The 13,945-nt window shown below is 52.5% G+C and overlaps 1 protein-coding gene across 1 annotated transcript in view; it reads right to left on the reverse strand.

Annotated features, from left to right (window-relative positions):
• The window catches only part of FRAS1 (Fraser extracellular matrix complex subunit 1), a gene marked incomplete at its 5' end in the record, with an annotated part of 108,384 nt that overhangs the window by 14,061 nt on the left and 80,378 nt on the right, over positions 1-13,945 (reverse strand). Inside the window, 13 exons of the mRNA XM_009993474.1 lie at positions 378-583; positions 1,278-1,425; positions 2,264-2,424; positions 2,642-2,986; positions 3,815-4,061; positions 4,783-4,939; positions 6,031-6,190; positions 6,852-7,002; positions 8,053-8,166; positions 8,870-9,097; positions 10,007-10,147; positions 10,768-10,892; positions 13,732-13,911. Of these exons, the coding sequence (XP_009991776.1) occupies positions 378-583; positions 1,278-1,425; positions 2,264-2,424; positions 2,642-2,986; positions 3,815-4,061; positions 4,783-4,939; positions 6,031-6,190; positions 6,852-7,002; positions 8,053-8,166; positions 8,870-9,097; positions 10,007-10,147; positions 10,768-10,892; positions 13,732-13,911 (2,363 nt within the window). The remainder of the gene's footprint in view (positions 1-377; positions 584-1,277; positions 1,426-2,263; positions 2,425-2,641; positions 2,987-3,814; positions 4,062-4,782; positions 4,940-6,030; positions 6,191-6,851; positions 7,003-8,052; positions 8,167-8,869; positions 9,098-10,006; positions 10,148-10,767; positions 10,893-13,731; positions 13,912-13,945) is intronic.

Here is a 13,945-nt window from a genome sequence, read left to right on the forward strand (position 1 = left end):
AGGGTTTCATGTCCAAGTCCTGTCAGTCCTGGATGAAACACCTCTGTTCTCAAGGCTGATGTGGACAAACCACGGTTGCATGATGGGACACAGCAGTGAAGACCTCTACTTCCACATACCAACAGCCCTCAGCTACCACCACCCTGAGTCCTCCTGACATGAGGAGGAACTCCTTCACCTCTGAACCAGTTTTATCATGAAAAACAATCCCTTCAGAGTCATGTCAGATTTCCAGGAACAGAAGTGACTTCAAGTGACTATGAAACCAGTTTGGCCAGCCTCTGCCAGCTCCCTCTGCCAATGCAGAGCTGAGGAGGAGATCTGAACCTCTCCCATCAACAGTTCTTCACTCTCCCCACAAGCCAGGTTCAGCTCACCTTCTCCCCTTTCAAGAAAGTGATGCGAGACTCCTCTGCATTTCTCCTCTCTGCAAAGTCCTCCATGACCTCTGCTGTCTGGCTCTGGGTGTAGCACCTGACAGAAGACTCGTAGCTGAGGTCCCCAGTGCGGAAGATGGGAATGTGCAGCAAACCCTCCTTCTCCTTCACTGTGTAGGTAGCCTTGGTGAACTGCATGCGTGGGACTGGAGGCAAGAGAAAGAGTCAAGCAGTGCTGAAGCTCCACAGAGAGACAGGCACACAAAGACCCTGGCAGAACTGCTGCAGAAAAGGGGGCAACTGTCCTCATCATCTAACTCCAGCAGTTGATGGAACTTGTTCCTTCCCTCTCGTTTTGGGGATGGAGAACCAGGCAGGGCTGGTGGGATGGGGACAGTGTTTGTGAGGGATCCCCTGAGGACTTGGTGCTGAGGTGGATGCTTGGCATCCATCAAGGCAGGATCCTACTGCCTACAGACAGACACAGAGCAAGCAGCTTGCAGAAAAGAGGGTGGACCTCGATGAGAATGAGGAATGTTTATAGACCATGATACCCTGTGTGCTTTCGTCAGGCAAGTGAACACCAGAGATGTCACAACAGAAGAAAAAGTCACCATGCAGTGAGACCTTCTCACATCCTAAAGGGGTCTTCACCTCACAGAGAACATGAAGCAGGGACTGAGCTCTGGGCAGAGCAGGCAAAGTGTGGCTGAACACTACAGGAAAGTTCTTTCCGTGCTTCCCAGTGTTCCAAGCTCTTGTGGGCATGGAGCATGGAAAAAAACAGGGCAGCTAAATGGATGGGAGGATCCCAGGAAAACAGGCTAGAAAGAACCTGACCTGGAGCAGCCTCAGGAAGGGGCTAGGATGGCCTGGAGAGAGCTGCCATGGGTAACTTACCATCCTGGAAGATGTCATTGATGGCCACGACGGCTTGGAATGGTTTTGTCAGCTCAGCTCCATGGGGTGAGCTGAGATAAACAACAAATGTCTCCACCCCCTCTATCACCGGGTACTGCGCGTCGTCCAGGATGGTCAGGGTGCAGAACTAGAAGGAAAGCAGAAGTCCTGCTTTTAGAGATGCCAAACTTTCATCCCAGGCTGTCCAACATAAAGTCATCATGTCAGGCCTTTTCTGAACTCATCAAACACATCTAGATCCATCTGGCATGTCACTGTGGAGAACAGGCAGCCACCTTCATCCTGGGAGCAGTGGCCTGACTCCATGTCCTCTGGCTGGAGCAATGATCTGCCCTGAGTCTGTGCCTGGCATATGGATTCAGACTCCACCTGGAATACTGCATCCAGCTCTGGTGCCCTCAGCACAGGAAAGACACAGACCTGTTGGAGAGGGTCCAGAGAAGGGCCACCAACATGATTAAAGGGCTGGAGTAGCTCTGCTATGAAGACAGGCTGAGAGACTTGGGGCTGTTCAGCCTAGAGAAGGCTCCAGGGAGACCTTAGAGCACCTTCCAGTACTTGAAAGCTGGGGAGGGGCTTTTCATCAGAGAAGATAGTGATAGGACAAGGGGTGATGGTTTTAAACTGAGAGAAGGGAGATTGAGGTTAGATATTAGGAAGAAATTCTTCACCATAAGGGTGGTGAGGAACTGGAATGGGTTGCCCAGGGAGGTTGTGGCTGCCCCATCCCTGGAGGTTTTTAAGGCCAAGTTGGATGAGGTTTTGTGCAGCCTGGTCTAGTGGTTCCCTGCTCATGGCAGGGGGGTTGGAGCTTGATGATCTTTAAGGTCCCTTCCAACCTCAATGATTCGATGATTACCAACTCTCAAACGGCCCTGGGATCCATCACAAATGGCAAACGCAGAGAGCACACATGAACGGGAGAGGTGTCACCAGACAGAGCAGACTCATCAGTGGCTCCTCACCTCTTCTGTCTTGCCTGGTCTGAACTCTATTTTTCTGGAGCTGGGGACATAATCGACCCCTGGGCTGGCGGACGGCGGGTCAGAGGCCCGCGTGGAGCACCACACCGAGATGGGGCTGGAGAGGTCGGGTCCCTGCCGCAGGACTGGGATCTCAACGTTTCCTGCATCCCAGGAGAGAGGACCAAGATGAGACAACAACCCTGACACCACAAACCTCACTCCTTTCCCTTCGGGGTGCCCTCCTCCCTTCCCCAGCAGAGGACCAACCCCTCAGCCTCCCGCAGCAGGGCCAAGAGAGGAATGGAAACCCTCTGCAGACCTGCCACAATGCTGGGGAGCAGCCCAGCGTGGCATGGGGCAGCCCTGGGGGACCCTCACCTGCTGCCTCGCTGACAGTGAAGGTGGCATTCCCCAGGGACACCGTGGAGGCATCATTGGGACCCTGGATGACCACGCGGGCCGAGGCGCGGCTGCCGATGCGCGCGTCCCCCGCGGCCTGAGCCAGGGCCACCTCAAACTCCTCCTCTTCCTCCTGCTCACTGTCGTCCACCAGCGCCACGTCGCACGTCACCACGGTCACCCCGGGGCTGAAGGTGACACGGCTGCCATTCCCAATCCCCCGGGACTTGAAGTCGGAGCCGGGTTCCAGCACAGAGAGGCTGCTGCCTTTGGCTGACTTGGGGATGGTGTAGCAGATGGCAGACACCGTGCTGCTGGTATCACCTGAGAGGCATAGAAAAACACACCCTGTAACTCTGGAAATACTTCTCTCTTTGGTGGAGACACCATCTCCTTAATTAACCAAGCAGCATTCAGCAAAACAGGGGGGAGGAATAAAAGAACCACCCAGCACCCCTGCTCCTACACTTGCAGACCAGCTGGCTGAGGTGTGACTTGCAGGCACACTCCACATCTGGGTTGCTGTGACCAGGAAATGGGTGGCACTTGCCTGCTAAAAATCCAGTATCAAACACAGGGTACAGGGAAGCAGGACATAGCCACAAGGGTTTGCTCCTGCTCATGCTGGGGGGAGAAATGAACCCAAAAGTCAGGAGCTTTAACTGCCCTGATGAATCTTCCAGCAAAGCTGGGAAAGATTTAAAAAAAAATAAATAAATCCAACCAGCCCAACATCTGCTCAGTGCTGCTGCTTCTTGTTGCAGTTGTGCCACGAAGCTGCTGCCCAACAAACCAAAGAAGCACCTCAAAATCATAGAGAAGCAAACCCCGAGGAACACCACCTGTTTTGGGAGGTCCTGCCCCCAGGATTCAGTGTGTGCCCTCAGCCTGGCAAAGGCACAGACCGCAGAACCCATCTGCAGTCATCCTGGTCACGAGGTCAGGACTGCAGGACACGGGCACCAAACTGCTCCTGCCATCTGCCATGTGCTGTGCACAGCATCATCCTCCTGCTCACTTCTCTCTGTCCCCAGCTGCCTGGTGGCCACAGTCTCCAAGGGCTCCCCACGCACCCTTCTCTGCCAGGGGGGTCAGACTCTGCTCACTGCACTGACAGCAGCAACCAAAGTCCTTCTGCCCAGCTTGACCCACCTCTCCGTTCCACGGGAGCCGAGAGGACCCCGGCGCTCTCGCTGACGTGGTAGATCTTCCTGTCAAACTGCAGGGTGGGCTGGTCCTCAGCATCTGTGATGGTGACAGTGGCCTGGGTGATGTTCCCCAGCAGGGCATAGGCTGGTGTGCTGAGCTCCACGGTGAAGCTCTCCATGCTCTCAAAGACACTGTCATCATTGATGACGATGGTGAAGGCCTTGGTGTCCTCCTGCTCCTCAAACTGCACCTGGAAGGCAGCAAAGGGGGCTGCTGCTTCTCTTGGGACTGGGGTCTAAAACTTTCTCTCCCTCCTGCCTCACCCTTGGCCTGAGTCAAAAAACTTGTGCCCGGGCAGCACCAAAAACCAAGCTTAAGCAAGAATAAACCGGGATCAGCATGTGCCCTGCAGAGGTCCCCACCCCTCCTGAGCTCAGCCATGGTTTTAGTCCTTTGCACCATCAGGATGGACATTCCCACACAGGCAAGCCTGTGATATCTGCAGTCTGTTACAAGGACAGGGAGTGAGAGGGGAGATTTAGAAGAGGTTTTAGGATGAAATTCTTTCCTGTGAGCGTGGGGAGAGCCTGGCCCAGGTTGCCCAGAGAAGCTGTGGCTGCCCCATCCCTGGCAGTGTTGAAGGGCAGGTTGGATGGGGCTTGGAGCAACCTGGGCTGCTGGGAGGTGTCCCTGCCCATGCAGGGGGGTTGGAACTGGATGATCTTAAAGATCCTTTCCAACCCAACCCAGTCTGTGAACGCTGCAGCAAAGCCCACCTTCCAACAGAAAAGGAAACGGAGGAAAAAAAGAGCCTTCCTTCAAAAAGCAAACAAACCACGTTTTTTTTCCGCACGGAAATCGCACCCTCCTTCGTGGACTTTTTTTTGGGATCAGTCCTTCTCAGTTCTTCCACCCGGGCTGGAGGGCACAGATAGTCAGACCTCCCCCCTTTCCTGCTGCCCCCAGCCTACCTGCCCCACGTAGTCCAGGAAGTCGTGCTCCCCGGGCCGGGAGCCGGGGGTGGCGGAGCCGGGCAGGCTGCGGCACAGGGCGATGGCGTAGTGCTTGAGGTTCCCCAGCCGCCGCACGGCCAGGCGCACCCAGCCCGCGCTCTCCCCGACCTGGTAGCTGCAAACACACCAAGCAAGACACAAAGCACACGCTGGGGAGTGTGAGGGATCAGCCCTCCAGACCTACTTTGGGAAATGGTATCCAAACCCCCGCGGTAGCCCCTGCCTGGCAGGAGGGAGGCTGCAGGAATGGCCCGCAGAGATGAGATAACGACAACAACGATGACGTGACCAAGGGGCAGAGGGGGCAGGTCCTCTCCAGCTGCTCACACATATATGGCTCAGTCACACGCACTCCTTGTGAAATCAAGATTCTAGGCCTATAAAATAGGGGGCTGCAATGGTGGGCTGGGGGAGTTTCATCTACACTGACCATGGACACCAACCCTTCCCCGTTGGCTGGACCAACGACGCTGGATCCAGGACCGGTGATTGTCCTGTCCTCGTCATCTCTCTCCCTTTATCTCTCTCTCTTGCTCCCCCCTCTCACCTTTTTTTCTCATCCCCTTTTCCTTACTTAATATACATATGCGGGTGGTTTTGTTTAGGTTGTTCAACATCAACTCCTACTAGTGTAATAAATGTGTTATTTGTTACAAACAGCCCCTGTGTGTGGCTGCACCTTAATCTGATCAAGGGGGATTGGACGGTCAAGCTTCTACTCGGACTGTAACACATTTACTCTCTCTGGGAAAAGACCAGGTCTGAGAGAAGGATTTTGGGCCCAGCCACACCTGGCTCCTCCATGAAGGAAATCTAGAAAGCAAGGGGGTTCAGTCCTAATCGCCCTGGGCTGCTCAGTCTGACTTGTGACCCATCCAGGACCGGATCCAGCCGCACCGAGGTTCCTCTATTGCAGCAGGAGTTTAGAAAGCAAGGGGGTCCAGTTTTAACCTTCCTGGGTAATTAAATCTGGGCCGTGTCAGGGAGCAAACTCTCTGTGTTGAGGCTGACACCCAGCACCTCAGACTCGGGCTGATTGTTGCCTCTGTGAGAAAAAACTGAGGGACGCCAATAATGGGGGATTTGGGCAGGTGGCAGATGTTCTGCAACCCTGCCCAGAGGTTGGTCTTAGTGGGCACTTCTCCTTCCTCCTCTCAGGTAGGACCCCACTTGTCAGAAGAGGGCTGTAATCCCCATGCCACTTACCTGGTGTGTGCGAAGCTGAGGAGAGACCACTGGATGTGGAAGATGTTCCCACTGACCACGTTGGGTTTGCTGTCCCTCACTAGGAACTGGAAGCTGTCCATGGTCTCCTGAACCTTCTCCTCATGCATCACGTACTGAATGAGGCCCTGGTTCACATCCTCTGCCAGGGTGAGACACCCCATGAGCCAGCTCAGAAATTCAACAGCACTTTCAGAGACGAGTAGCATGGAGACATCCATCCACAAAGCTGCAAGGATCGGGCTCTCCACATGCCCTTTTATGCTGCAGCAGCTTTTCTACCCTCCTTGGTCTCACCAGTGGTAGAAGCCAGCCTACAAGCTGTGACAAGACATTCCCTTGCCTAGTCTTTATCCATAATGGCTCTTACTTAAAAATAAAGTAAATTTAAAGTAGCTTTGATGAAGTGCAAGAAATGTGAATTTGCCTGGGCAGCACATATTTGATCTCTGCTCTATAAGCTGGCACGTCAGGGCTCCTTCTCACTGCTGGGATGGTTTGGCCTCTCTGACCTTCAGCAGTACAGCCTTGCCAGGCTTCAGCCAGATGATGAGATCCACATGCACCCTCTACAACTCCCCTTTAGTGTCCCAAGTTGAATGTCCAGCTCTAACAAGTCTGGAGAACCAGGGTGTGCTACAACACACATCTCCAACTGAAGGCAAAGTTCAAGTCTTATTTCTGACACATCTTTGAGATTTGCCCCCTGCCTTCTCCCCTGCCACCTTTTTCACCCTCACAAACAAGCTATCTTGACAAACTGAAGCAGCTGAAGGTAAAAAAGCCACCGGCCAACTCCATACCCTGTGTAAAGGTGGTCACAGTTGTCCCTGGTTTCAGCTTGTTCTCCACGTAGCCATTTCTGGGGCCGGCCGTTATCTCATAGATCAGCTGTTTGTCATCTGTGTCAGGGTCTGTCGTCAGTAATTCCTTCTTAGTGATGAGATTGGTTGCCTGGATTAAAGCCAAACCAAGGGATTAAAGCTCAGGAGATCCAGCAAGGCACATCTGCTTGACTGGTCATCCAAAAAAGCCCCAACCATCCCTCTGAGAAACGGCGTTTGTTGAACCAAAACCCACCGTGGCTCAAGGAAAAAGAAATTCTGAGCAGGCTGCCCAGCCCTGTCTAGCTGGGGTGAAAAGCTGTGACAGACCTTTTGGTTTCTCCTGGAAACCACTGCTCCCTGAGCCCTGCTGAGGCTCGGGAGAGGCCTGGCTCTGCCAAAAACATTTGCCAACAGCCTCCAGTTGAAGGCTTTGGCCAGGACAGTTCGTGCTGGCTGAGCCTGAGCTTGTCCTTCTTCCAAATGACCTCATAGGGATGTGCCTCGGTTCCACCACATGTTGCTTTCTCTTTCAAAACAAAACACCCTTAACAGCAGGAGATAAAGAGAGAACTGAGCTGCCTGAGCCTGCAGGGCTTTTGCTGAAATCAGGAATTTGAGCTGAGATGGCCACTTCTTCATACAATTTCTTATTACAGTGTCTTCCAAGCCTTCTATGGTCCTATGATTCTATTTCTTTGCAGTTACTGCTGGACCTTCAAAACTAAGCACGAGAGAGAGACTTTCCTGGGGTGTTGTTTGGACTTCAGCAAAACAAAGGCAGGCACAGCAGCAATCCCTACACAGCACATCTCTGAAAACCTGGTGTCTCTGCCACGGCCTCTGTGGCACGTCATCAAGACTTTCTCCACCATCAGCAAAGCTGAAAACACACCCCGGGGAGGAGGGACAAGGGGCAGGATGTGTCTGCCCAGGAAGGTGGGCTGCTCGTGCAAGAGCCAAGAAGAGCCAAGCATGATGGTCCAGCTAATAAGAGAAGGAGAGGGTCCAGGAAGCAACCTGGACACCTCTGCCTCTTCCAAGACCGTTCATGGGCACAGAGGGACACTTCTGCCACAGAAAAACCACAAATGCAGAAGGATGAGGATGTTCTCCTCTGAAGTTTCTTCTCCTGAACAGCCTGAGAAACCATCTAAGCTGAACCCAGGCAGGCAGTTACCTTGCCATCCACGTACTCCAGCCACTGCAAACCCAGGTTGGTGATGATCCTGGGTGTCCCATCATCCACAGAGAGAATGTCCACTTTGAAACGTTGAGGTGCTGCTGTCACAACCTGACCAAAGTTCAGAGAGAGGGCTGTTACTTTGGGAGTCAGACCCTCATCCACCTTATCAACAGCTTTGCTCATTTCAGCTCTTTTGGAATCAAGGTCCTGGGGGGGACTTTGCTTGGTACACCAGGGAGGAAGCAAATGGCATCCTACTTTGCATACACAAAGGCTGGTACACCAGGGAGGAAGCAAATGGCATCCTGAGAATACTTAGCCCTCATCTTCAGGGGAGCAACAGCAGCTAAGATGCCCCCTCTGTGCCAGGAGGTAGCTTTCTGCTAGCTAGAGAAAGTCTCCCTCAGATCCTTTCTGGTGGAATCATTAAGGTTGGAAAATAACTCTAAGATCATCAAAACCCACCATCAGCCCAACACAACCATGCCCAAAGTGCCATGTCTACATGTTTTTTGAACACCTCCAGGGCTGGTGACTCCACCGCTTCCCTGGGCAGCCTGTTCCAATGCTTGATCATTCTTTCAGTAAAGAAGCTGTTCCTCATCCAATCTAACCTGGAGCAACTTGAGGCCGATTCCTCTTGTCCTAGTGCCAATTACTTGGGAGAAGAGAACAACCCCCAACCTCACTCCAACCTCCTTTCAGGCAGTTGTAGAGACCTAGAAGGTCTCCCCTCAGCCTCATCTTCTCCAGACTAAACAACCCCAGCTCCTTCAGCCGCTCCTCACAAGACTTGTTCTCCTCCCCTTACCTTCTTCCCCTCGTCCTCCATAATGAAGAAGGGATTGGTGCCATCAGACACGGTGAAGGTGAAGCCATCCTGCAGTGAGTTGCTGCCATCGTGGCTGTAGCTGACACGGTTCTGGTAGATGTCATCCATGGTGAAGGTGGTGGCTGGGCGGTAGCGCTGCCCCTTGCTGGTGCGTTCGATCAGGCCGTGCCGGGGGGGCTGGACGATGGTGAAGGTGACTGACTCAGCCTGCAGCAAGGAGACAGAGTGGCAAAGCTGCTGACGTGACCCCAGGGCCTGGTCCTTCCAGCTCCAGATGCCTGGAGAAGAACTCCATGCCCAGACAGGTTTTCTAGCACAGTGTTTCCAACCAGGGGCTGAAAAGCTGCACCGTACACCGGACTGAGTAAACCCAAGCCCTGCCCTATCTTTAACCCTCTCCCCAGGTGGTCATCTACAAACCAAACCTATCTAGGCTGGACACATCACACCAAACTATTGCTTTAGCTGCTCTGGGGCAGCTCCTGCCCTTGTGACAACTCAACTCCTTGAGTATCAGAGCAGTCCCCCATTCTGCAGCCACTCTAGGCAACGTGCCCCTTGTCACTTCTGTGGGGGTGGCAGCAGGGGTGCCTTTTGGGGCAGGATCTTTGGCTTAGGGCAATAGCAGGCAGCCAGGAGCTCTCTGGCTCCACGGAAACCATAGCACAGTGAGGTAGAGCCACCAGGAGACCCCTAGGCCTCCAGCCAGACTCAGGAGGAGGAAGAGGCAATGCCATTTTCATCTGTGTCAGGCATAAACTCAGTGCCAAGGCTGGGCATGAGCTCAGTTCAAATCCACAATGTTCAGAAAGAAGGTGGGACAGGGCAAGGATTAGCTTTGATCACAACTTCTAAATGTTTTCCTCACAGGTTTGTTGCTTGTCTGAGAGACAAACCCAGAGGAAGCCACTTCTCAAGCTTTGGGCTTTGCTCCAACACTCCCCCAAGCCCCCCACCCACCAAGCTGTTTGCTGTTGTGGTCAGAGAGGTTATGACCACAGGGAGAGATGATGGTTGCTATCATCTGTCTATTTGAGCACAAGCCTCTTTTTCTGACAGCCCAGATGTGCAGCAGAAGAGGGAGGGAGGGGACCAGGGGGAGGGGTCCTGCCTTACCTTCGTGTCAGCGTCCGTGGCTTTAAGCTCAAACTCTGTGATGGGTTTTCTCACCCCTTCCTGGACTGTCAGGCCCAGGCTCTGCACTACAGGCAAGGAGTCATCCACAGGGTTTATGGTGATGTCAAATGTCTGGCTGGCCTGGAACAGGAGGAAAAGTCTCTTTGGATGAATCCAGCCTGCCAAGAGTGCTGCTCCACTGAAACAGGAACGCTCCATGCAGACCACGGGATCCACTTGACTTCATTTTGGCCTTGTCTATTGAGTAAAATAGGAGCTTCTAAGCTCAGATCATGCAAACATGACCTCTTGCCACTCCACTAACTGATTCTCCCTCCTTCTGTGAAATTTATGGACATCCCCTTTTCCCTCCCTCATTCTACTCTGTGTTATTTGCAGCGATGACCTTTCTCTTTCAGAAAGTAGGAAGGAGGCATTTCCCAAGGGTCTAACTGTGCTTCTGGGTGCACCACCAGTGTGCTGGGTCACAGCTGAGCTCCAGGAGCAACTGGTAAGCAGATGAAAACCAGACACTGAAATCCTGGCAAACCAGGAGTTTATCATGAGGGCACGTGGCACGGGGCTCACCCTGACCCCCCCAGGGCTCGCTCCCTTCCCTGTGCTATGGAAGATCTCTCACAGCAAAGGAAGCAAGAGCACCCACCACTGCCAAACTGCACAGGAGGAAAACGGACTCCCATCACATCCTACAGAGTCAAGAGCCTGCTCTGGCTCAGGCCAAAAACCGTGCTGGGACTCACCTGGTTCCTTCCATCAGACACAGAGAAGGTGAAGGCGTCCGTGTGCTTCTCAGTGTCACTGGTGTGGACATACTGGATGCTGCCAGAGGCCAGGTCTGCCTGGCTGAAGGAACTAATTCTTGTCCCTACCAAAAGAACAAGGGGGGAAAATGTGCTATATGAAGAGCGAGGTTGGGAAAAATACGGGGAGCTGGACTTATCTAGCCATGAAGACTCATTCTTGGCTTGTTCTGCTCCAGATCAGGCTGTACCATGAACCTCAGCTGAGCCAGGGATTGAGCTGGCATGGAGCCTCCTAAAATCTCAGTTCAACAACTTTGAAGGGAGTGGAGTGGCAGCTCTTTTGCAACAAGAAGTACAGACTTCCTCCCAGATGTACACTTTTATGATGGCACCTCACACTGGCAGGACACCCAGCTGGGGATGGGCCTGTCAGAGCAGAAGCTCTGAGCAAAATGGGAGATGGAACACTTGGACTTTCACTGTTGTGCAGGATGGATTCAGTTGTGGCATCACTGAGTAGGAGCAAAAGGTCTCCTGGCCTCACAGCACTTTTCAAAAATGCCTTCAAAGACTGTGCTCTCTTCCCTTCCTTGTACCCCTGCATTTAGAACCGATGAAGCTTCTTCCTCAACACTGACTTTGAGGGCCACCTTTACAGGCTGCTCAGTGTGACACACACACAGAAGGCATTTTAAAAAGCACTTGAGCCTTTAAGTCTCATTGTTGCATTCAACAATTTCATTGCTCTTAAGAAGAACCAAAACCCTGACAAAAAGTTGTTCAGTAAATGGTTACTGACAAGTACTGGCCACACAACACAAGATACCAGGATCTGCTACAAAGAAATGAGCCCAAACTGGATGATCAGCCAAGCCTCCCTCAGAGCTCATTAGCTTGTAAGGTTTGTGTTCTCTTTTGAATGCTCCAGTACCCTCTCCTTAGGTTTAGGTCATTTAAAAGATGAGAACAACCCTTTCACAGTGTGTGACTCTCTTTCTTAGTCCATCACAGACATGAAAAAGCACAGAAATGGAATCACAGAATGTCAGGGGTTGGAAGGCACCTCCAAAGATAATCAAGTCCAACCCCTCTGTCAGAGCAGGACCAAAAACAATCACTCAGAAAGGCATCCAGGCAGGTCTGGAAAGTCTCCAGAGAAGGAGACTCCACACCCTCCCTGGGCAGCCTGGCCCAGGGCTCTGTCACCCTCACAGGAAATAAGTTCTTCCTCATGTTGAGGTGGAACTTCCTGGGCTCCAGTGTGAATCCATTGCCCCTCGTCCTGTCACAGGGCACAAGTGACAGGAGCTTGTCCTGCCTTCTTGATGCCCTCATATACTGATAGGACATTAATTAGATCTCCCCTCAGTCTTCCCCTCTCTAGACTAAACAGCCCCAGGTCTCTCAGCCTTTCCTGATAAGGCAGGTGTTCCAGCCCCTTCATCACCCTCGTAGCCTCTGTCAGAATCATTCATGAATGTTTCAGTAACAGGAGGGATAAAATCATTAATCTAACTCTTTCAGGTCCCCGAAGTACAAGACACACTGTTCAGTTTGCAACTTAAAACAAAAAATACTGCAGGTTTTAAATTTTTCTCTTTGCAGGGGGTTTTTGCTTATTGTAACTTCCATCCCTTACTCCCACCCTTGTCAGAGGACAATTTCCACTGTGAGAAGATGAGGAAAACCATGCACTAACCCCAAGCTGTACAGGGACTGTCTATGTCTTGAAAACACAAAGCAGGCATTTCTATTTTCATCTCACATTGATGAGAGATCTAATTCCAAGAAGAACTATAACCTTCTGGGAGTATAATCTACATCAGAAGAGCATAGATTTAGACTGCTTGATCAGAGAGGGGGAGAACACTCAGTGTCAGTGGGCATGGAAGGCAACTCACAAATTCAGATCACATTTGCAGGTAATTATTTTCTGAGTTTCACCAACCTCACCTCCCTAAACTACCAGAATCCATAGGATCATAGAATGGTGAAGGTTGGAAGGGACCTAGAAGAACATCCAGTTCCAGCCTCCCTGCTATGAGCAGGGACACCTCCCACTAGACCAGACTGCACAAAGCTTCATCCAACCTGGCCTTGAACACCTCCAGGGAGGGGGCTTCCTTCTCTGCCCCCTCTCCAACAGCTCCATGTCCTCTCTGTGCTGTAGGCTCCAGGGCTGGACACAGCACTGCAGGTGGGGTCTCACCAGAGCAGAGGGGCAGAATCCCCTCCTGGCCCTACTGGCCACACTTCTTTTGATGCAGCCCAGGACACAATGGGCTCTCTGGGCTCCAGCTCTCACTGGTGGCTCATGTTGAGCTTCTCATCAACTACCACCCCCAAGTCCTTCTCCTCAGGGATGCTCTCCAGCCATTCTCCCCTCAGCCTGGATTTGTGCCTGGCGTTGCACCAACTCAGGTGCAGGACCTTGCACTTGGCCTTGTTGAGCTTCATGAGGTTGGCACTGGCCCACCTCTCCAGCCTGTCAAAGTCCCTCTGGGTGGCATCCCCTTCCCTCTAGAGTGTCAACTACATCACTAGAGTAATGACACAGCTTGGTACCATCAGCAACTTGACGAGGAGACACCCAATCCCACTGTCCATGTCTCCAGCAAAGATGTTGAACAGCTCTGGTCCCAGTACTGTCCCCTGAGGGACACCACTTGATCCAGTGTATCCATCACACCAGAACGTAGCTTCCTTTTAAACTAACTCAGTGGTTAGTTCCTTTTCCTGCCAACTACAGCTGGGAAAAGAGGCTGGTGTTGAAGGACTGGTGATCATCAGGGCCTTCCCTCCACTCACCCTCTTCTCAAACTCTGGGTTAACGACCAGGAAACACAATTCTATGTTGCTGCCCCCAAGCACATTTTTCCTGCAGTCAACCTTTGGGGCTCAAAAGCCCCCCAGTGCTTCACTGCTGGAAGAACCCAACCCCCAAAATACCACCCTGCTAACCTGGGGAGGCCACGTGCTCCAGGTGCCCCAGCTGTGGCTGCCTGGTGACCTGGTACAGCAGCTGGGTTGGGTCACTGTCCTGGTCTGTGGCCGAGAGCTGGAGGGTTGTGATGGTCTTTGCTGAGTTCTCATCCAAGACCAGCCCTTTGTTAGCCAGGATGGAGGGGGGGAATCGGTCCTCTGAAAGGGTTAAATATGAAGCTGAGTGAGAAGA

The sequence above is a fragment of the Chaetura pelagica genome, unplaced genomic scaffold (genome assembly GCF_000747805.2).
Source record: "Chaetura pelagica isolate M959 unplaced genomic scaffold, ChaPel_1.0 scaffold403, whole genome shotgun sequence".
Lineage (NCBI taxonomy): Eukaryota > Metazoa > Chordata > Aves > Apodiformes > Apodidae > Chaetura > Chaetura pelagica.